The sequence below is a fragment of the Oncorhynchus mykiss genome, chromosome 9 (genome assembly GCF_057628025.1).
Source record: "Oncorhynchus mykiss isolate SJ-2025 chromosome 9, ASM5762802v1, whole genome shotgun sequence".
In the NCBI taxonomy this organism is placed as follows: domain Eukaryota; kingdom Metazoa; phylum Chordata; class Actinopteri; order Salmoniformes; family Salmonidae; genus Oncorhynchus; species Oncorhynchus mykiss.
Genome location: NC_143030.1, coordinates 73,538,253 through 73,562,176, shown reverse-complemented (window position 1 = coordinate 73,562,176; position 23,924 = coordinate 73,538,253). Strand labels below are relative to the sequence as shown.

At 41.8% G+C, this 23,924-nt stretch overlaps 1 protein-coding gene across 2 annotated transcripts; it reads left to right on the top strand.

Moving 5' to 3' along the window:
- The first annotated feature begins 1,177 nt into the window (after positions 1 to 1,177).
- Positions 1,178 to 20,012, top strand: LOC110532747 (Krueppel-like factor 15). Of its 2 annotated transcripts, none has more exons than XM_021616868.3 (3): positions 1,178 to 1,371; positions 3,581 to 4,859; positions 16,840 to 20,012. In XM_021616868.3, the coding sequence occupies exons 2-3, from the start codon at positions 3,679 to 3,681 to the stop codon at positions 17,006 to 17,008; spliced, it is 1,350 nt and encodes a 449-aa protein (XP_021472543.2). In that variant the 5' UTR covers positions 1,178 to 1,371; positions 3,581 to 3,678; the 3' UTR covers positions 17,009 to 20,012. The 2 variants fall into 2 exon arrangements, with proteins under 2 accessions (XP_021472543.2, XP_021472544.2); XM_021616869.3 differs by having other exon boundaries at positions 1,185 to 1,338.
- The last annotated feature ends 3,912 nt before the right edge of the window (positions 20,013 to 23,924 follow it).

The window sequence follows — 23,924 nt, the reverse complement described above, 5'->3', positions numbered from 1 at the left end:
GGGGGCAGAGAGGAGAGCCAGGATGGGCTGTGTTGTGTTTATATGTGCATTAGACTGGGGGGGGGGGGGGGGGGGGGGGCAGAGAGGAGAGCCAGGATGGGCTGTGTTGTGTTTATATGTGCATTAGACAGAGGGGGGCAGAGAGGAGAGCCAGGATGGGCTGTGTTGTGTTTATATGTGCATTAGACTGGGGGGGGGGGGGGGGGGGGGACTGAGAGGAGAGCCAGGATGGGCTGTGTTGTGTTTACATGTGAGTTAGAGAGAACGTTGCATAATTCTCAGGGGCTCTCGGTCTCCCTAGAGATGTTTTGGTACTACATTTGACACTGCTTTGTTGGTAGTGAGACCTCTTGACAGCAATCCGTCCTAGAGCTGGAGTGTCTGTTCCAGGGTGAAGTCAAGTGTCCTGCTACCCCTAACTGTCCTCTAGTTCCTAGAAAAATTCCTCCTGTGCCTTAATTTAGCAGCTTAGAGACCAACACCTCAGCCTGGCCTGGCAACAACAGGCGAAAGCTTCCCTCAGCCTGGCCTGGCAACAACAGGCGAAAGCTTCCCTCAGCCTGGCCTGGCAACAACAGGCGAAAGCTTCCCTCAGCCTGGCCTGGCAACAACAGGCAAAACCTTCCCTCAGCCTGGCCTGACATCAACAGGCTAAAGCTTCCCTCAGCCTGGCCTGACATCAACAGGCTAAAGCCTGTATAGACAGGCCGCTGCGGAGTGTAGCCTGCCTCATACGCTTCCTTTAGTGTTATACCTTAGGACTGTGCTTTAGGCGTGTCTCTGAGTAGTCTGGGAGCACTTTAAAAGGTACTAATGACCCATGACCATATCTGCTAGATTACATTGATTTTATGGAGCACAAACATTTTAGACACAAAAACACATGTCATATTCTAATATAAAATGTTATACTATAATTAAATCCATTTCTATGAATGTGGCATTCACTATGATTGCATCAAAGTTACCCAGTCTCCATTGCGTTTTAGCTACAGGAGGATGAGAGGGAATTTATGTAATTGCAGTGTCTGTCTGTCTGTCTGTCTGTCTTTAGTGAGTCCATAAACGACAACACATCGAGTCCAGCCTCCAAATGTTGTCAGCCAATACGAAGCGCAGAGCAGACGAGCCTTCATAACCCAACCCCTAATTACTTATAAACTACACAGCACCAATCATGTGACGGTAGTGTACTGCTACTACTACTACTACTACTACTACGGTAGATCGTAGCACCCGCCCTATGGATTGGCATTGCGATGAGAAGCTCGTCTCAAGGGCTAATCCACAACGCTATTGACATCATCTCACCAACGGATCATTTTTCACTTACTTCAGGTGAAAGGACTAACATTCTCTCGATACATAAAGGTTGGTGCATAAACTCTACCGTGTAAAGTGTTTCACATAGGAAGCGATGGCAGAAAGGAATTGAAGCGTGCGCCCCGTTGCGCGCTCCCTCCGACAGCACACTGCACAATAACATGTTTACGTCGATTGGACGCATGGTGCGACATGCTTTCTGCATACAGCGCAAACAGTTGGGGGGAAAACTGCTGCAATAAATAGGCTGATGACGATATGCGCTCATATTATGTATAGCATAGGCACGTATTTTCACAGTGGATATGCACACCAAAGGGGCACTGTTTTGGATATATTTTAGTTGCATAAATTATTGGATGAAACTAAAAACCGTGTTCACAGAGAGGGAATGAGAGAGACCGTTACATGTTATCAATGTGGTTACAATGTAAATCTCTTTGAAATTGCCTACACCGTAGTTGTCGATTTGTTAACATTTTATCTGCTACGTGCTTTTAAATGTTTTTTTTATTTCATCCACACACTGTGTGGTATGACAGTAGTTAAATGCTCCCAGCCCGATCTTCTCAAACTGTGTCTAGCATAGTGAGTCAACGCTTTTTCATGTTCAGGTTATTCTCCGTCAAATCAATGAAAACTGAGGGGGCGCACAACTAGTTCATGCATTCAAGCATCCACATGTTTTACAATGTAATACACGTACGTTTTTATAACGATATAAACCAATGGAAGATAATCAATGCCAAGAAAATCTTTTCGATTTTACAAACTATTTTTTCCAAGGAAAATCCCAAGCGAATATTACTTGGAAGATAAAATACACCATGTGAATCCTTACTTCTCATGTCCCTTAATCTTATTGAAGGAATCACATGATAATAAAATGCACTGAAATATGTGGTTAAGCCTATTACTTGAAGCCGATGACGGGTTAGGTCGACAGCAGCTGTTGCCTGCCTTGTAGCCCATAGGAATTAGTCTTACTTTTACAGTATTATTGAATGATAAATATCTAGACGAAAAACTTTGATAATTGCAGTCGGTCATCTATTTTCGACATTGGTTTATGACGGTAAATCGAAGTGAATTGGAAACGCACTCTTGAAATTCCTCCTTCACACGTGATGCCCCAGAGCTACTATACATTTTAAAGTGAAATAAAATAACGAATGGCATTCATTGGCTAGGCTACTTCTTTATCCAAAACGGTTATAGGTAGTTACAATAGATTCGTGCTGACCATGAGTTACATATTGACAGTTATTCTCCTTCTCCAGAAGTTGAGTGGCAGTACTTGCATGCCCAAACTGAAGGTTTCAAGAATGCAATTTAACCCCCTGCAAGCCAAGATGGTATTTACTGTTTAAACCCTCAGGCTGGCTCGTGCTGTGGTGCAGGGGGCAGTGTTATATAACTGTTTTTATTTGTTTTGACCTCTTGACTCGAGTTATTTTGAGTTATTTATTATCTTATAGGGAGGATAACATTACCTCTCTCTCTCTTACTCTCTCTCTCTCTTACTCTCTTTCTCTCTCTCTCTCTCTCTCTCTCTCTCTCTCTCTCTCTCTTTTCTCTCTCTCTTTTCTCACTCTCTCTCTCCCCTCTCTCTTACTCTCTCTCTCACTCTCTCTCTCTCTTACTCTCTCTCCCTTTTTTATCTCTCTTACTCTCTCACACACTCGCTCTCTTACCCTCTCTCTCTCTTACTCTCTCTCTCTTATTCTCTCCCTCTCTTACTCTCTCTCTCTCTTTCTCTCTCTTACTCTCTCTCTCTCTTTCTCTCTCTTACTCTCCCTCTCTTACTCTCACTCCCTCTCTTACTCTCTCAATTCAATTCAAGGGGCTTTATTGGCATGGGAAACATATATTAACATTGCCAAAGCAAGTGAGGTAGATAATATACAAAAGTGAAATAAACAATAAAAATGAACAGTAGACATTCACAGAAGTTTACACTCACAAAGTTACAAAATAATAAAGACATTACAAATGTCATATTATGTATATATGTACATATATATATATATATATATACAGTGTTATATATATATATACAGTGTTGTAACAATGTACAAATGTGCAATGTACATCTCTCTCTCTCTCTCTCATTTCTCTCTCTCACTCTATCTCTCTTATTCTCTCTCTTACTCTCTCTCCCTCTCTTATTCTCTTTCCCTCTCATACTCTCTTTCATTATTTTCTCTATTGCCATGCCATTTTGCAAACATGATGGTCATCTATTTCTGTTTTCTAGGGAGAAGAGGAGAAACTGAGTCATACACTCATAACTTCTAGCAATCAAGTGGAGCTAGCAGAGCTGTGACTGGCTCAGGTGACTGGCTCAGGTCAGGAATGGTGGATAACTTGTCGGTAGGAGAGGAGACCTTCCTGTATTACGCCAGCTTTCCTGCAGAACATCACGAATCGGACATGGTGATAGACACAGGTGTCTACCAGGCGGTGCCCTCCCCGTTCTCAGAGGACGACCTGAGTGACTCGTCCAGCCCTTGCTCCTGCTCCAGCCCTGAGTCCCAGGTGCTGGGTTCCAGCTACGGCAGCAGCAGCTCCAGTGGAGAGAGCCAGGATGGTCTCCTCGACTTCCTGCTCTCCCAGGCCACCCTCGGAAGTGGAGTTACTCCCACTCTATCTCCCTCAGTACCACCCATCCTCCCCAGGGGTCTAGCATGGGAGTCGAAGACGGACCGCCTGTTTCAGCCAACCAAAGAGGAGTGCTTTGAGTTCCCTGTGTTCCCAGTGGACCTGGAGGATCATGTGGGGCTGCTGTTTCAGCCCACCCTGGAGGAGATAGAGGAGTTCCTGGAGGAGAATATGGAGGTGGTAACGTTGAAGAAGGAGGCTAGTGAGGGAGGGATGTTGGATGTAGACTGTCAGGTGACAGAGTTAGAACCTGGGCTAGAGCAGTCAGTACCTGTTGCCAGGGCTACTGTCCCCACCACAGTGACCAAATACACAGCAACATCCACAATAACACATTCCAACGGTTGTAGTGGGATTAAACAGGAGGAACCTGCTGAAACACCAGCCCCAGGGGAGGGGTCTGGCTTGACGCCTGTCATCTTGCAGATTCAACCAATCCAGATTAAGCAAGAGCCCAGCCCAGGTGTGATACCAACACCAGTACCACCGCAGTCCACCCTGCCCTCCTCAGACATAAAAATCGCCCAGCTCCTGGTCAACATCCAGGGCCAGACGTTTGCCCTGGTTCCCCAGCTGGTGTCTCCAGCTAATCTCAATGGTACGTCTTCCAAATTTGTGCGCATCGCGCCCGTACCCATCGCCGCCAAGCCCCTGGGTCTCAGGGAGGGTGGCCTTGCAGGTGGCCAGGCTGCAGGGATCCTGGTGGGAGGACAGAAGTTCCAGAAGAGCTCGGTTACGGACCTTGTAAAAATGCATAAGTGCACTTTCCCTGGCTGTGCCAAGATGTACACCAAGAGCAGCCACCTGAAGGCCCACCTGAGGAGGCACACGGGGGAAAAGCCCTTCGCCTGCACCTGGCCTGGCTGTGGATGGAGGTGAGTAGGTTCAAGACATTGTGTAGGTCGTGTTAGAGCCAGACTTCACGGGTGGAGCTCATAGGTCTACTAAATGTGTGGTTATTCATGTGACTACATACACGGCAGTGACAGTCAGTGAGTGCAACAGGGGATGTTTAGCTGTGATGGTCCAACAATGTATGACAATTTAGCGATACCAGTCCATGTTTTAGTTGGAGAAGCCACAGAGTATACAACTATCTCTGTTGACTGTGGTTGGATTATCTGAGATGCGTTGATTCCTTCCAGAGGTTAACAGGGTTATCAACTTCCTTCGCTGGCTGATATTATCACAGAGAGATACGAAGCCATTCAAAGCCAATCCCACCAGCTGCTCTGCAAAACACAGATATTAATTTTATGAGAAAAATATAATTAATTTTCCAAGTTGTGCGTCAGCTCAATTAGACATGATGGAGAACTAAAATGATTTGTGTCCCTCATAATGAATGCTCTCCTCCCCTCTCATGCTCTCTCGTTGGCTCCATATCTCTGTGTTTTCTTCTATAGCAGAGTTTGAGATTAGATAAGGCCTTTGAAGTGTGGGCAGACTTTGCCCCCTCTAGCTGCCTCTCTGTTTGCTCTCCATCTGCACTCAGTTACACTCTTGCAGAATCAAGTTCAAAGTTTTGGTAGCAGCACTAACTTTATGGCATAATGAATGACTTTACCGCATACTAATTTGATTATTATCCATGATATATTAGTGTGCCAAAGCAGTTTGTTTCTCTGTTTCCACTTACTCAGCAAGCATAAAGCATAGATTTGTCCCATATTATTCATTTCCCCATCTCCCTGACCTCTCCATCCAATGTGGTTGCACAACTAAACATAAAAAGCTCAGTGTGCCCGTGGGAACAGCTGGTGAGAAGGTCTCGAGTCCGATAAGATTGGCAGTGCTCAGCAGTCCTGTGGTCTTATCACAGTGACCTGGGTTAGCCCCAATACATGACTGCCCTGGGCATGTGGTATCCCCCCTCGCCATCCCACAGGGCACAGTGTGGCCTTCAGAAATTGCTCTCTGTCTGAGGGACCCTCACTCCTCCTCCCTCCTCTGCCTCCACCTCCTCCTCTCATCCTTGTCAGGAAATGGAAGTGAGCTTGGGAAATATGCACCTCCAGCCATCTGTCATTTGAGTGCCTTGTGTTGTAACAAAATAAAGTGTTTTTGACATTCCTCTGATTCTCATCACGCCCATAAAAACCAAATGACACATTTACTGTACAGCTGGCATTCCTCTGGCATCTCCATTCTCCTCACACACGTAATGCATACCTACATGTACACAATACATACACAATGCATACCCACATCACATGCATGCATACAGGCAAGTGTAGGTAGACACAAACACATTCAAACTGGGTAAGGACTTAAATGTGAACATTGATATTTGGTTTCTAGTGGACTGTAGATTTGAACACAAGCAGTTTATTGTGAAAACACCATGATGTTCTGAAATAATGGTATGTCTTGTTTTTGAACAAGATATAATGATATTCCTTAGTGTCCATTCTTCGAACTGGGAACTTCAAGTGCTTTATGATTGCTGCTTACTGTATTCTGTAGCTTCATGAATGTCCAAAGAGCTGGATCGTTGTGTGGAATTGGAAGCTCTTATGCAGTAACACTGTCGCTACCTGTTGACTGACATTAGTTACAGTAACACTGTCGCTACCTGTTGACTGACATTAGTTACAGTAACACTGTCCTTCCCTATTGACTGACATTAGTTACAGTAACACTGTCCTCCCTATTGACTGACATTAGTTACAGTAACACTGTCGCTACCTGTTGACTGACATTAGTTACAGTAACACTGTCCTTCCCTATTGACTGACATTAGTTACAGTAACACTGTCCTCCCTATTGACTGACATTAGTTACAGTAACACTGTCGCTACCTGTTGACTGACATTAGTTACAGTAACACTGTCCTCCCTATTGACTGACATTAGTTACAGTAACACTGTCCTCCCTATTGACTGACATTAGTTACAGTAACACTGTCGCTACCTGTTGACTGACATTAGTTACAGTAACACTGTCCTTCCCTATTGACTGACATTAGTTACAGTAACACTGTCCTCCCTATTGACTGACATTAGTTACAGTAACACTGTCGCTACCTGTTGACTGACATTAGTTACAGTAACACTGTCCTCCCTATTGACTGACATTAGTTACAGTAACACTGTCGCTACCTGTTGACTGACATTAGTTACTGTAACACTGTCCTCCCTATTGACTGACATTAGTTACAGTAACACTGTCCTCCCTATTGACTGACATTAGTTACAGTAACACTGTCCTCCCTATTGACTGACATTAGTTACAGTAACACTGTCGCTACCTGTTGACTGACATTAGTTACAGTAACACTGTCCTCCCTATTGACTGACATTAGTTACAGTAACACTGTCCTTCCCTATTGACTGGCATTAGTTACAGTAACACTGTCGCTACCTGTTGACTGACATTAGTTACAGTAACACTGTCCTACCCTATTGACTGGTATTAGTTACAGTAACACTGTCCTCCCTATTGACTGGCATTAGTTACAGTAACACTGTCCTCCCTATTGACTGACATTAGTTACAGTAACACTGTCGCTACCTGTTGACTGACATTAGTTACAGTAACACTGTCCTCCCTATTGACTGACATTAGTTACAGTAACACTGTCCTCCCTATTGACTGACATTAGTTACAGTAACACTGTCGCTACCTGTTGACTGACATTAGTTACAGTAACACTGTCCTTCCCTATTGACTGACATTAGTTACAGTAACACTGTCCTCCCTATTGACTGACATTAGTTACAGTAACACTGTCGCTACCTGTTGACTGACATTAGTTACAGTAACACTGTCCTCCCTATTGACTGACATTAGTTACAGTAACACTGTCGCTACCTGTTGACTGACATTAGTTACTGTAACACTGTCCTCCCTATTGACTGACATTAGTTACAGTAACACTGTCCTCCCTATTGACTGACATTAGTTACAGTAACACTGTCCTCCCTATTGACTGACATTAGTTACAGTAACACTGTCGCTACCTGTTGACTGACATTAGTTACAGTAACACTGTCCTCCCTATTGACTGACATTAGTTACAGTAACACTGTCCTTCCCTATTGACTGGCATTAGTTACAGTAACACTGTCGCTACCTGTTGACTGACATTAGTTACAGTAACACTGTCCTACCCTATTGACTGGTATTAGTTACAGTAACACTGTCCTCCCTATTGACTGGCATTAGTTACAGTAACACTGTCCTCCCTATTGACTGACATTAGTTACAGTAACACTGTCCTTCCTATTGACTGGCATTAGTTACAGTAACACTGTCCTCCCTATTGACTGACATTAGTTACAGTAACACTGTCCTCCCTATTGACTGACATTAGTTACAGTAACACTGTCGCTACCTGTTGACTGACATTAGTTACAGTAACACTGTCGCTACCTGTTGACTGAAATTAGTTACAGTAACACTGTCCTCCCTATTGACTGACATTAGTTACAGTAACACTGTCCTCCCTATAGACTGACATTAGTTACAGTAACACTGTCCTCTCTATTGACTGACATTAGTTACAGTAACACTGTCCTTCCTATTGACTGGCATTAGTTACAGTAACACTGTCCTCCCTATTGACTGACATTAGTTACAGTAACACTGTCCTTCCCTATTGACTGGCATTAGTTACAGTAACACTGTCGCTACCTGTTGACTGACATTAGTTACAGTAACACTGTCCTCCCTATTGACTGACATTAGTTACAGTAACACTGTCGCTACCTGTTGACTGACATTAGTTACAGTAACACTGTCCTCCCTATTGACTGACATTAGTTACAGTAACACTGTCCTCCCTATTGACTGACATTAGTTACAGTAACACTGTCGCTACCTGTTGACTGACATTAGTTACAGTAACACTGTCCTTCCCTATTGACTGACATTAGTTACAGTAACACTGTCCTCCCTATTGACTGACAATAGTTACAGTAACACTGTCCTTCCCTATTGACTGACATTAGTTACAGTAACACTGTCCTTCCCTATTGACTGACATTAGTTACAGTAACACTGTCGCTACCTGTTGACTGACATTAGTTACAGTAACACTGTCCTTCCCTATTGACTGACATTAGTTACAGTAACACTGTCGCTACCTGTTGACTGACATTAGTTACAGTAACACTGTCCTCCCTATTGACTGACATTAGTTACAGTAACACTGTCGCTACCTATTGACTGACATTAGTTACAGTAACACTGTCCTCCCTATTGACTGACGTTAGTTACAGTAACACTGTCGCTACCTGTTGACTGACATTAGTTACATTAACACTGTCGCTACCTGTTGACTGACATTAGTTACGGTAACACTGTCCTCCCTATTGACTGACATTAGTTACAGTAACACTGTCGCTACCTGTTGACTGACATTAGTTACAGTAACACTGTCCTCCCTATTGACTGACGTTAGTTACAGTAACACTGTCGCTACCTGTTGACTGACGTTAGTTACAGTAACACTGTCGCTAACTGTTGACTGACATTAGTTACAGTAACACTGTCGCTACCTGTTGACTGACATTAGTTACGGTAACAATGTCCTTCCCTATTGACTGACATTAGTTACAGTAACACTGTCCTTCCCTATTGACTGACATTAGTTACAGTAACACTGTCGCTACCTGTTGACTGACATTAGTTACAGTAACACTGTCCTTCCCTATTGACTGACATTAGTTACAGTAACACTGTCCTTCCCTATTGACTGACATTAGTTACAGTAACACTGTCCTTCCCTATTGACTGACATTAGTTACAGTAACACTGTCCTCCCTATTGACTGACATTAGTTACAGTAACACTGTCCTTCCCTATTGACTGACATTAGTTACAGTAACACTGTCCTTCCCTATTGACTGACATTAGTTACAGTAACACTGTCGCTACCTGTTGACTGACATTACTTACAGTAACACTGTCCTCCCCTATTGACTGACATTAGTTACAGTAACACTGTCCTTCCCTATTGACTGACATTAGTTACAGTAACACTGTCCTTCCCTATTGACTGACATTAGTTACAGTAACACTGTCCTTCCCTATTGACTGACATTAGTTACAGTAACACTGTCCTCCCTATTGACTGACATTAGTTACAGTAACACTGTCCTTCCCTATTGACTGACATTAGTTACAGTAACACTGTCCTTCCCTATTGACTGACATTAGTTACAGTAACACTGTCGCTACCTGTTGACTGACATTACTTACAGTAACACTGTCCTCCCCTATTGACTGACATTAGTTACAGTAACACTGTCCTTCCCTATTGACTGACATTAGTTACAGTAACACTGTCGCTACCTGTTGACTGACATTAGTTACAGTAACACTGTCCTTCCCTATTGACTGGCATTAGTTACAGTAACACTGTCGCTACCTGTTGACTGACATTAGTTACAGTAACACTGTCCTTCCCTATTGACTGGCATTAGTTACAGTAACACTGTCCTCCCTATTGACTGACATTAGTTACAGTAACACTGTCGCTACCTGTTGACTGACATTAGTTACAGTAACACTGTCCTTCCCTATTGACTGGCATTAGTTACAGTAACACTGTCGCTACCTGTTGACTGACATTAGTTACGGTAACAATGTCCTCCCTATTGACTGACATTAGTTACAGTAACACTGTCGCTACCTGTTGACTGACATTAGTTACAGTAACACTGTCCTCCCTATTGACTGACGTTAGTTACAGTAACACTGTCACTACCTGTTGACTGACATTAGTTACAGTAACACTGTCGCTACCTGTTGACTGACATTAGTTACGGTAACAATGTCCTCCCTATTGACTGACATTAGTTACAGTAACACTGTCCTCCCTATTGACTGACATTAGTTACAGTAACACTGTCGCTACCTGTTGACTGACATTAGTTACAGTAACACTGTCCTTCCCTATTGACTGACATTAGTTACAGTAACACTGTCCTTCCCTATTGACTGACATTAGTTACAGTAACACTGTCGCTACCTGTTGACTGACATTAGTTACAGTAACACTGTCCTTCCCTATTGACTGACATTAGTTACAGTAACACTGTCCTTCCCTATTGACTGACATTAGTTACAGTAACACTGTCCTTCCCTATTGACTGACATTAGTTACAGTAACACTGTCCTCCCTATTGACTGACATTAGTTACAGTAACACTGTCGCTACCTGTTGACTGACATTACTTACAGTAACACTGTCCTCCCCTATTGACTGACATTAGTTACAGTAACACTGTCCTTCCCTATTGACTGACATTAGTTACAGTAACACTGTCGCTACCTGTTGACTGACATTAGTTACAGTAACACTGTCCTTCCCTATTGACTGGCATTAGTTACAGTAACACTGTCGCTACCTGTTGACTGACATTAGTTACAGTAACACTGTCCTTCCCTATTGACTGACATTAGTTACAGTAACACTGTCCTCCCTATTGACTGACATTAGTTACAGTAACACTGTCGCTACCTGTTGACTGACATTAGTTACAGTAACACTGTCCTTCCCTATTGACTGGCATTAGTTACAGTAACACTGTCGCTACCTGTTGACTGACATTAGTTACGGTAACAATGTCCTCCCTATTGACTGACATTAGTTACAGTAACACTGTCCTCCCTATTGACTGACATTAGTTACAATAACACTGTCGCTACCTGTTGACTGACATTAGTTACAGTAACACTGTCCTTCCCTATTGACTGACATTAGTTACAGTAACACTGTCCTCCCTATTGACTGACATTAGTTACAATAACACTGCCCTCCCTATTGACTGGCATTAGTTACAATAACACTGTCCTCCCTATTGACTGACATTAGTTACAATAACACTGTCCTCCCTATTGACTGACATTAGTTACAATAACACTGTCCTCCCTATTGACTGACATTAGTTACAGTAACACTGTCCTTCCCTATTGACTGACATTAGTTACTGTAACACTGTCGCTACCTGTTGACTGACATTAGTTACAGTAACACTGTCCTCCCTATTGACTGACATTAGTTACAGTAACACTGTCCTTCCCTATTGACTGACATTAGTTACAATAACACTGTCCTCCCTATTGACTGACATTAGTTACAATAACACTGTCCTCCCTATTGACTGACATTAGTTACTGTAACACTGTCCTCCCTATTGACTGACATTAGTTACAGTAACACTGTCCTCCCTATTGACTGACATTAGTTACTGTAACACTGTCCTCCCTATTGACTGACATTAGTTACTGTAACACTGTCCTCCCTATTGACTGACATTAGTTACAATAACACTGTCCTCCCTATTGACTGACATTAGTTACAGTAACACTGTCCTCCCTATTGACTGACATTAGTTACAATAACACTGTCCTCCCTATTGACTGACATTAGTTACAGTAACACTGTCCTCCCTATTGACTGACATTAGTTACAGTAACACTGTCGCTACCTGTTGACTGACATTAGTTACAATAACACTGTCCTCCCTATTGACTGGCATTAGTTACAGTAACACTGTCCTCCCTATTGACTGACATTAGTTACAATAACACTGTCCTCCCTATTGACTGACATTAGTTACAGTAACACTGTCCTTCCCTGTCATTCTCTCAGCACATATCAAAACTGCAGGCTAACGTTAAATCTAGACTTGGTTTCCTCTATCGTAATCGCTCCTCTTTCACCCCAGCTGACAAACTAACCCTGATTCAGATGACCATCCTACCCATTCTAGAATATGGAGACATCATTTATAGATCAGCAGCTAAGGGTGGGTGCTCTCGAGCGGCTAGATGTTCTTAAACATTCGGCCATCAGATTTGCCTCCAATGGCCCTTATAGGACACACCACTGCACTCTATACTCCTCTGTAAACTGGTCGTCTCTGTTTACCCATCGCAAGACCCACTGGTTGATGCTTATTTATAAAACCCTCTTAGGCCTCACTCCCCCCTATCTGAGATATCTACTGTAGCCCTCATCCTCCACATACAACACCCGTTCTGCCAGTCACATTCTGTTAAAGGTCCCCAATGCACACACGTCCCTGGGTCGCTCCTCTTTTCAGTTCGCTGCAGCTAGCGACTGGAACGAGCTGCAACAAACACTCAAACTGAACAGTTTTATCTCCCCATTCAAAGACTCAATCATGGACACTCTTACTGACAGTTGTGGCTGCTTTGTGTGATGTATAGAACAATACATCACACAAAGCAGCCACAACCGATGGCCGAATGTTTAAGAACATCTAGCCGCTCGAGAGCACTACCTTCTACCTTCTTGCTCTTTGCTGTTGTCTGTGCCTAATAATGTTTGTACCATGTTTTGTGCTGCTACCATCTTGTGCTGCTACCATGTTGTTATGTTGTGTTGCTACCATGCTGTGTTGTCATGTGTTGATGCCTTGCTATGTTATTGTCTTAGGTCTCTCTTCATGTAGTGTTGTGTTGTCTCTCTTGTTGTGATTGTATTTATTTATTTAAATCCCAGGCCACGGTCACCGCAGGAGGCCTTTTGGTAGGCCGTCATTGTAAATAAGAATTTGTTCTTAACTGACTTGCCTACTTAAATAAAGGTTCAATTCATTAATTTAAAAAATATATTTTGACTTACATGAGTTACAATAACACTGTCCTTTCCTGTTGACTTACATCTATCTGTAAGTGATCATTCATTAGTGTTGTTGTACATTATGTTTACAGGAAAGAGTTTAGGATACATTTAGTTCTTGTAATTCACTACAGTAAGTCCCACCGCCCCTTCTTTTGGTCCTTGCCAGCGTCTTGTCAGTGATTACCGCATGCTTCAGGGCTGAGTTCAGGAACAAGCTCGAACAGAGCCAGAGTGTAGCCTAACTAAGCTGTGGAGGCTGTAGCTGGGGCATCAAGGCTCTCCTCCACACACCTGGGCATCCCACCCTGCCCAACAATGGCTCCACAAACAGCCTTACCCAGGCTCTCATAAGCCTAACCTCCGTCATCCCCTAACAGCTGCGTATAACACAGTGCCATATAACAGCCATATAACAAGTCCTAACAGTTTCATATAACAGCCATATAACAAGGCCTAACAGTTTCATATAACAGCCATATGACAAGGCCTAACAGTTTCATATAACAGCCATATAACAAGGCCTAACAGTTTCATATAACAGCCATATAACAAGGCCTAACAGTTTCATATAACAGCCATATAACAAGGCCTAACAGTTTCATATAACAGCCATATAACAAGGCCTAACAGTTTCATATAACAGCCATATAACAAGGCCTAACAGTTTCATATAACAGCCATATGACAAGGCCTAACAGTTTCATATAACAGCCATATAACAAGGCCTAACAGTTTCATATAACAGCCATATAACAAGGCCTAACAGTTTCATATAACAGCCATATAACAAGGCCTAACAGTTTCATATAACAGCCATATAACAAGGCCTAACAGTTTCATATAACAGCCACATAACAAGGCCTAACAGTTTCATATAACAGCCATATAACAAGGCCTAACAGTTTCATATAACAGCCATATAACAAGGCCTAACAGTTTCATATAACAGCCATATAACAAGGCCTAACAGTTTCATATAACAGCCATATAACAAGGCCTAACAGTTTCATATAACAGCCATATAACAAGGCCTAACAGTTTCATATAACAGCCATATAACAAGGCCTAACAGTTTCATATAACAGCCATATAACAAGGCCTAACAGTTTCATATAACAGCCATATAACAAGGCCTAACAGTTTCATATAACAGCCATATAACAAGGCCTAACAGTTTCATATAACAGCCATATAACAAGGCCTAACAGTTTCATATAACAGCCATATAACAAGGCCTAACAGTTTCATATAACAGCCATATAACAAGGCCTAACAGTTTCATATAACAGCCATATAACAAGGCCTAACAGTTTCATATAACAGCCATATAACAAGGCCTAACAGTTTCATATAACAGCCATATAACAAGGCCTAACAGTTTCATATAACAGCCATATAACAAGGCCTAACAGTTTCATATAACAGCCATATGACAAGGCCTAACAGTTTCATATAACAGCCATATAACAAGGCCTAACAGTTTCATATAACAGCCATATAACAAGGCCTAACAGTTTCATATAACAGCCATATAACAAGTCCTAACAGTTTCATATAACAGACATATAACATTGTCCAACAATTTTATACAGGGAAATACTTCATATCAACTTCCAGGGAGAGATAGTAGTAGTGTGTCAGGATGTTAACATAGCAGAGACAATTAGTTCAGTTAATCTTGTCCCACATGTATTGCTTATTGGCTTAGACAAGGATAGGGTGAGGCTGTTTCAGTCAGAGATGAACTGTAGCCATCTTGTCTCAACATGAAGGAGTTATATCACAGTTTCAGCTTGGGGGTATAGCGAGTGCTGACACATCATGTATAGTACGGCACAGCTTTGGTTTCAGAAGTGGTGGTGGGGGGGGGGGGGGGGATTTAAAAAATATAAATATATAATGTTTTTATCCAGTTGGATAAAAACTCCAAACAGCCTTCCCGACCGCTTGGAGACATCCCTATGGTCCTAAAGCTTACCGTTGCCTCGTTTTGTATCTCATTTCAATTATAAAACATTCCAATGATCACATTCTAATGATAAATGCAATTTCAGAATGTAGGGGGGACATGCCCCCTCTGTCCCTAGTGAATATTGCACCCCTGGAATGGAAGTAGCATAGTATGTAACACAGATTGAATAGAGTCCTACATGTCTTGCAAATATCTTTTCTTTCTTATTTTTTGGGGGGGGGTTTCTCTTATAAAAACGTTTAAGATACGATTTGAGAATCTTAAAAGAGGTTTTGTTATGTAAAGTATTTTTACGCTTTGTGGTTTGAATGAATTGTTGTTGATGTACCTGCCTATCATTAACGCATCAACATTCCTTCTGCTGTATATAGAAATTATCTTCTGATCACCGAGGGAGTTTTTACTATGTACTTCTTCAAACCAAAAAATTACCATTTATACTCAAACGGTCATGTTTAACTACTGATAATTTCGCTACACCCAAATAACATCTGCTTATTACGTGTATGTGACCAATAAAATGGGATTTGCTGTGATTTTGAGTCATGCCATTCTAAGATACTGGCAACATGTTATAGCACACCATCATCTTGGGGCTGTAACGAGTGCTGTGTAGTACTGATGTAGAATACTATGTAATATTACAATAGAGGTAGATGAGGTTTCCTAACGTCTGAGTAACATCCCCAGAACCAGTTCGTTTTAAATACAGTGGTTCACTTCTGGCCATACAGGAAAACCCTCTGTTCATAATGAGGCCTAGTAATACTTAACCATTTCACTACCATGTTATGCATGTGTAGCACCTGTTGTCCCGCATGTGTGTACTGCATGTGCGTACTGCATGTGCGTACTGCATGTGTGAGTGCATGATGAAAGGCCATGTTACCATGCAGGGATTCTATCCATTCATCTCAATAGCACAGTTGCTTCATGATTCATGATGAGTGTGTATGGAATGAATGTTTCAAGATTACTTTACATGACTTTAATCAATGTGTTACCATTGGGGATTAACATCTCAGTAATGAGTTAACCCTTCAGTTGTGACTGGACACCTTACCAACAGAAAGCTACCCAGGAATCAGAGTGAAGACCAGAAATAGATATGTTGGACATTACTGTGCACATGTGTTAAAATCAAATATGGGTAGAGATATAATATGGATAGAGTGTACTGGTGTAGTCAGACAGAGAGAGGGGACATTTTACCTCAGGGTGCTATGGGAAACCGTGGCTCTGATATAGGTTGTCTGATGTGCTCTGGGTCTGTCTGTCTCAGGTTTTCGAGGTCAGACGAACTCTCCAGACACCGGCGCTCTCACTCTGGAGTGAAGCCTTATCAGTGTCCCATCTGCGAGAAGAAATTTGCCCGCAGCGATCATCTGTCCAAACACATCAAAGTCCACCGCTTTCCAAGAAACAGCAGGACAGTGCGATCCGCAAACTGAGCACATTGACCTCCAGGTCCTGCTAGGCTGAGGCCACGCCACAGGATACATGGAGAGACAGAGAGAGAATGTTTGTGAGAGAGAGAGTGAATGAATGTGGGAGATTGCTAACAGTAGAGGGGACAGTGGGACAGACAGAATGAATGTGGGAGATTGTTAATAGCAGAGGGGACAATGGGACGGACAGAATGAATGTGGGAGATTGCTAATAGCAGAGGGGACAGTGGGACAGACAGAATGAATGTGGGAGATTGCTAACAGCAGAGGGGACAGTGGGGCGGACAGAATGAATGTGGGAGATTGCTAATAGCAGAGGGGACAGTGGGACGGACAGAATGAATGTGGGAGATTGCTAATAGCAGAGGGGACAGTGGGACAGACAGAATGAATGTGAGAGATTGCTAATAGCAGAGGGGACAGTGGGACAGACAGAATGAATGTGGGAGATTGCTAATAGCAGAGGGGACAGTGGGACAGACAGAATGAATGTGGGAGATTGCTAATAGCAGAGGGGACAGTGGGACAGACAGAATGAATGTGAGAGATTGCTAATAGCAGAGGGGACAGTGGGACAGACAGAATGAATGTGGGAGATTGCTAATAGCAGAGGGGACAGTGGGACAGACAGAATGAATGTGGGAGATTGCTAATAGCAGAGGGGACAGTGGGACAGACAGAATGCATGTGGGAGATTGCTAATAGCAGAGGGGACAGTGGGACAGGCAGAATGAATGTGGGATATTGCTAATAGCAGAGGGGACAGTGGGACGGACAGAATTAACTTTCAAACAACAGTTAAGGGAGAGAGTGTTTGAATGTTTTGTTTGTTTATGTGTGTGTGTGTGTGTGTGTGTGTGTGTGTGTGTGTGACGCACGTTGGTGGTACTGTGATAATTTATTGAGTAATGCAGAGACTCAAAAGAGAAAACATTTTGAAAAAACAAGAACTGTTACATAACATGACATCTTCACTGGTGCATGATGGGAAGTTCAGTGCTTTAGCGGGATTTACACTTAAAGCAATGTTCCCGCGTTCACGGATACTGCATTCACAGTAAACGCTGCATATGCCGGCTCAATCGGAAATTACTTTTTAAATTGCAATGTCGCTATAGCGCTGAACCTCCGCAGCACAGATTGAATCGAGTCCTAAGTTTCTTGTAAATAGCTTTTCTTAATTTTTGTAGGGGTTTTTTCCCCCATAAAAATGTTTAAGATACGATTTGAGAATCTTAAAAGAGGTTTTGTTATGTAAAGTATTTTTACACTTTGTGGTTTGAATGAATTGTTGTTGATGTACCTGCCTATCATTAACGCATCAACATTCCTTCTGCTGCATATAGAAATGATCTTCTCATCACCGAGGGAGTTTTTACTATGTACTTCTTCAAACCAAAAAAATGACAGTTAGTATTCAAACGTTCATGTTGAACTACTGATCATGATCAGAATCATGCCATTATAAGCTACCGGCAACATGTGGAGGCTGTCTCCTATTTTCACTACAGGAGCAATATGACGACTCGTGCCTGGTAAAGGCTGGATCAGTGAACAGCCAACTGCAATACAACGAGGTGCAGCAAAAAATATTTGGTGTGTTGTTTATATGTGAACCGACTGGCTTTCTGATCACTATTGGAGACGTTGAAGAACTTTTCCTTTTGTATATTTGTATACATTAGCTGGAGGAGCTGTTATTGTCATTTTCTTTCATTTTGTGTTATGTCATTGGCGCTTAAAGCTGGCCTTCTCCGGGGCCAATATGTCAACTGAGTAGGCCTACGTAGTATCTGTTTGAATATAATGATAACACTTAACCCGTTGGTGACTGTATTAAATCTTCATAGCACATAAGCATTGAATGCCTAGCCTGCCATGTTGTATACAGCGTGTGGATGTCAGTGACAGTCAATCAATGTACAGTTTCAAACAGTGCTGGTAGGAGCTACAGTATGAAGGACTCAAACCATACACTTCAATGTTAGTCTAATCAATGCTTTCAGTAAAATAGTTGAACTATATTTTTTAGGGATTCTTGAAAAACTGCAGCTACAGTAGCTTGAGGTAAGTCTCCTCGATATCAACACAATCGTCTGCCTCGTGTCATCAATGCATGTTGCTGAAGCACCCTACAGTGTTTCAGAAGTGACCTCTGTTTCAAACCGGAAAAACCCCCAAAAGCCTTTTTAGCAGACACACAGCAGTGCCAACCTAGCCAAGCTTCCTGGGCTATTACATTTCATCTGGAGGAGCTGGAATTGCATGGTGCTATATTCGGGCGGCAGGGAGCCTAGTGGTTAGAGCATTGGACTAGTAACCGGAAGGTTGCAAGATCAAATCCCTGAGCTGACAAAGTAAAAATCTGTTGTTCTGCCCCTGAACAACCCACTGTTCCTAGGCCGTCGTTGAAAATAAGAATTGGTTCTTAACTGACTTGCCTAGTTAAATAAAAGTAAATGTAGTTACCTCCTCTGGAACATGTGAAGAAGTAAATGGTGGTAGAAATCTTAGCCTCCATACACATGTTCTACAGTCACCTTCCTGATCTACAGATGACATCACAGGAAGACACACGATTGGTTTAGTGAAATACAGTACTCCAAAACTGTAAGGTTTAGGAATGTTTTTATTTCTATAATGCTTTCTTTTCCCTGTACGAAACTGCACTGTCTATGATGGCCATGTCCTTTCTGTGTTAACGTTGTCTGAACCTGAGGGGTCTAGAGAGGGCAGTAAAACTTATACTGTAGCAATGCATTCCTTCAATCCCATTTTAAATGTTTTTAAAAACAGGTTATTTTAACCCGTGAAGGTATGTAAATACTGCAACTAAAAGGAACGGAAATATTATTGTAATTATTTCTGTGATTGCGTACAATTCTAGTGCATGTGTATATAATGTCAATTCATTATATGTTGTTATAAATATTATGTACTATTATAAATATTATATATTTTTCTTTGTTCTACATACGATGCATTTACAAATTAAACAAATCCAAAAGATGGAGTGATTATGGTTGGGGTCTTCTTTGCCTATCACATTTGGTCAAGTTAGGGCTTTGTTGTCCAGACAATCAGTGGCCATTCATACAAGATCCATTGTTGTCATTTCATCTCTGCATGACCGCCTGCTCTCTTTCACTGTCACTGCTACCCTTTATCATTAGCATTCATCATGTTACACCACTACCAACAGGGGACAAACAGTCAAACAACACAATATGCTCCTATTGCATTATGGCCATGCGTGTCTCCAGTGGACCATTTGGTTACTCAAACAAGAGTATGTTTTTACAGTTTGTTTGATTTCCCTGCTCATGAGTTGGTTGGAAAACATTTTTTAAAACGAGACATGAAAAACTTTACTAAGTTGGAAAACTTGCAGAATGCCAGGGTAAGATGTATACCATATGGTTAGCACTCATAGGGCACTCCCTTGTTTTCTCCTCTCGTGCTGTCTCCTTGTCTCTATGTACGTTAAACTACTTCTTTAATGGGAGCAGCATTGGTCTCACTGCAGCAACGCTTGGCTGGACGGGTCTCAATGCAGCCACGCTTGGCTGGACGGGTCTCAATGCAGCAACGCTTGGCTGGACGGGTCTCAATGCAGCAACGCTTGGCTGGACGGGTCTCACTGCAGCCACGCTTGGCTGGACGGGTCTCAATGCAGCCACGCTTGGCTGGACGGGTCTCACTGCAGCCACGCTTGGCTGGACGGGTCTCAATGCAGCCACGCTTGGCTGGACGGGTCTCACTGCTGCCGTGCTTGGCTGGACGGGTCTCAATGCAGCCACGCTTGGCTGGACGGGTCTCACTGCTGCCGTGCTTGGCTGGACGGGTCTCAATGCAGCCACGCTTGGCTGGATGGGTCTCACTGCAGCCATGCTTGGCTGGACGGGTCTCAATGCAGCCACGCTTGGCTGGATGGGTCTCACTGCTGCCACGCTTGGCTGGATGGGTCTCACTGCTGCCACGCTTGGCTGGACAGGTCTCACTGCAGCCATGCTTGGCTGGACGGGTCTCACTGATGACACGTTTGGCTGGATGGAAGCCAAACAGTCATGCTGTAAAAGCAGAGAGCGCAGACCTGACTACAGGATGTTATATAGAACAGAACAGACCTGACTACATTATGTTATATATAACAGACCTGACTACATGATGTTATATAGAACAGACCTGACTACATAATGTTATATAGAACAGAACAGACCTGACTACAGGATGTTATATAGAACAGAACAGACCTGACTACATGATGTTATATATAACAGACCTGACTACAGGATGTTATATAGAACAGAACAGACCTGACTACATGATGTGATATAGAACAGACCTGACTACATGATGTTATATATAACAGAACAGACCTGACTACATGATGTTATATATAACAGACCTGACTACATGATGTTATATAGAACAGAACAGACCTGACTACATGATGTTACATAGAACAGACCTGACTATATGATGTTATGTATAACAGACCTGACTACATGATGTTATATAGAACAGACCTGACTACATGATGTTATATAGAACAGACCTGACTACATGATGTTATATAGAACAGACCTGACTACATGATGTTATATAGAACAGACCTGACTACATGATGTTATATAGAACAGACCTGACTACATGATGTTATATAGAACAGACCTGACTACATGATGTTATATATAACAGACCTGACTACATGATGTTATAGTGAACAGAACAGACCTGACTACATGATGTTATATAGAACAGAACAGACCTGACTACATGATGTTATATAGAACAGACCTGACTACATGATGTTATATAGAACAGACCTGACTACATGATGTTATATATAACAGACCTGACTACATGATGTTATATATATATAACAGACCTGACTACATGATGTTAAATAGAACAGACCTGACTACATGATGTTATAGTGAACAGAACAGACCTGACTACATGATGTTATATAGAAGAGAACAGACCTGACTACATGATGTTATATAGAACAGACCTGACTACATGATGTTATATAGAACAGACCTGACTACATGATGTTACATAGAACAGAACAGACCTGACTACATGATGTTATATAGAACAGACCTGACTACATGATGTTATATAGAACAGACCTGACTACATGATGTTATATAGAACAGACCTGACTACATGATGTTATATAGAACTGACCTGATTACATGATGTTATATAGAACAGACCTGACTACATGATGTTACATAGAACAGACCTGACTACATGATGTTATATAGAACAGACCTGACTACATGATGTTATATAGAACAGACCTGACTACATGATGTTATATAGAACAGACCTGACTACATGATGTTATATAGAACAGACCTGACTACATGATGTTATACAGAACAGAACATACCTGATTACATGATGTTATATAGAACAGACCTGACTACATGATGTGATATAGAACAGACCTGACTACATGATGTTATATATAACAGACCTGACTACATGATGTTATATTGAACAGAACTGACTACATGATGTTATATAGAACAGAACAGACCTGACTACATGATGTTATATATAACAGACCTGACTACATGATGTTATACAGAACAGAACAGACCTGACTACATGATGTTATATAGAACAGACCTGACTATATGATGTTATGTATAACAGACCTGACTACATGATGTTATATAGAACAGACCTGACTACATGATGTTATATAGAACAGACCTGACTACATGATGTTATATAGAACAGACCTGACTACATGATGTTATATAGAACAGACCTGACTACATGATGTTATATAAAACAGACCTGACTACATGATGTTATATAGAACAGACCTGACTACAAGATGTTATATAGAACAGACCTGACTACATGATGTTATATAGAACAGACCTGACTACACGATGTTATATAGAACAGACCTGACTACATGATGTTAAATAGAACAGACCTGACTACATGATGTTATAGTGAACAGAACAGACCTGACTACATGATGTTATATAGAACAGAACAGACCTGACTACATGATGTTATATAGAACAGACCTGACTACATGATGTTATATAGAACAGACCTGACTACATGATGTTATATAGAACAGAACAGACCTGACTACATTATGTTATATAGAACAGACCTGACTACATGATGTTATATAGAACAGACCTGATTACATGATGTTATGTAGAACAGAACAGACCTGACTACATGATGTTATATAGAACAGACCTGATTTCATGATGTTATATAGAACAGACCTGACTACATGATGTTATATAGAACAGACCTGACTACATGATGTGATATAGAACAGACCTGACTACATGATGTTATGTATAACAGACCTGACTACATGATGTTATATTGAACAGAACTGACTACATGATGTTATATAGAACAGAACAGACCTGACTACATGATGTTATATATAACAGACCTGACTACATGATGTTATACAGAACAGAACAGACCTGACTACATGATGTTATATAGAACAGACCTGACTACATGATGTTATATAGAACAGACCTGACTACATGATGTGATATAGAACAGACCTGACTATATGATGTTATGTATAACAGACCTGACTACATGATGTTATATAGAACAGACCTGACTACATGATGTTACATAGAACAGACCTGACTACATGATGTTATATAAAACAGACCTGACTACATGATGTTATATTGAACAGAACTGACTACATGATGTTATATAGAACAGACCTGACTACATGATGTTATATAAAACAGACCTGACTACATGATGTTATATAGAACAGACCTGACTACATGATGTTATATAGAACAGACCTGACTACATGATGTTATATATATATATCAGACCTGACTACATGATGTTATATATATCAGACCTGACTACATGATGTTATATA

Coding starts and splice junctions, on each gene's coding strand:
- LOC110532747 (XM_021616868.3), top strand. CDS start 3,679: ATGGTGGATAACTTGTCGGTAGGAGAGGAGACCTTCCTGTATTACGCC. Junction 4,860..16,839: donor TGGCCTGGCTGTGGATGGAG/GTGAGTAGGTTC, acceptor TGTCTGTCTCAG/GTTTTCGAGGTCAGACGAAC.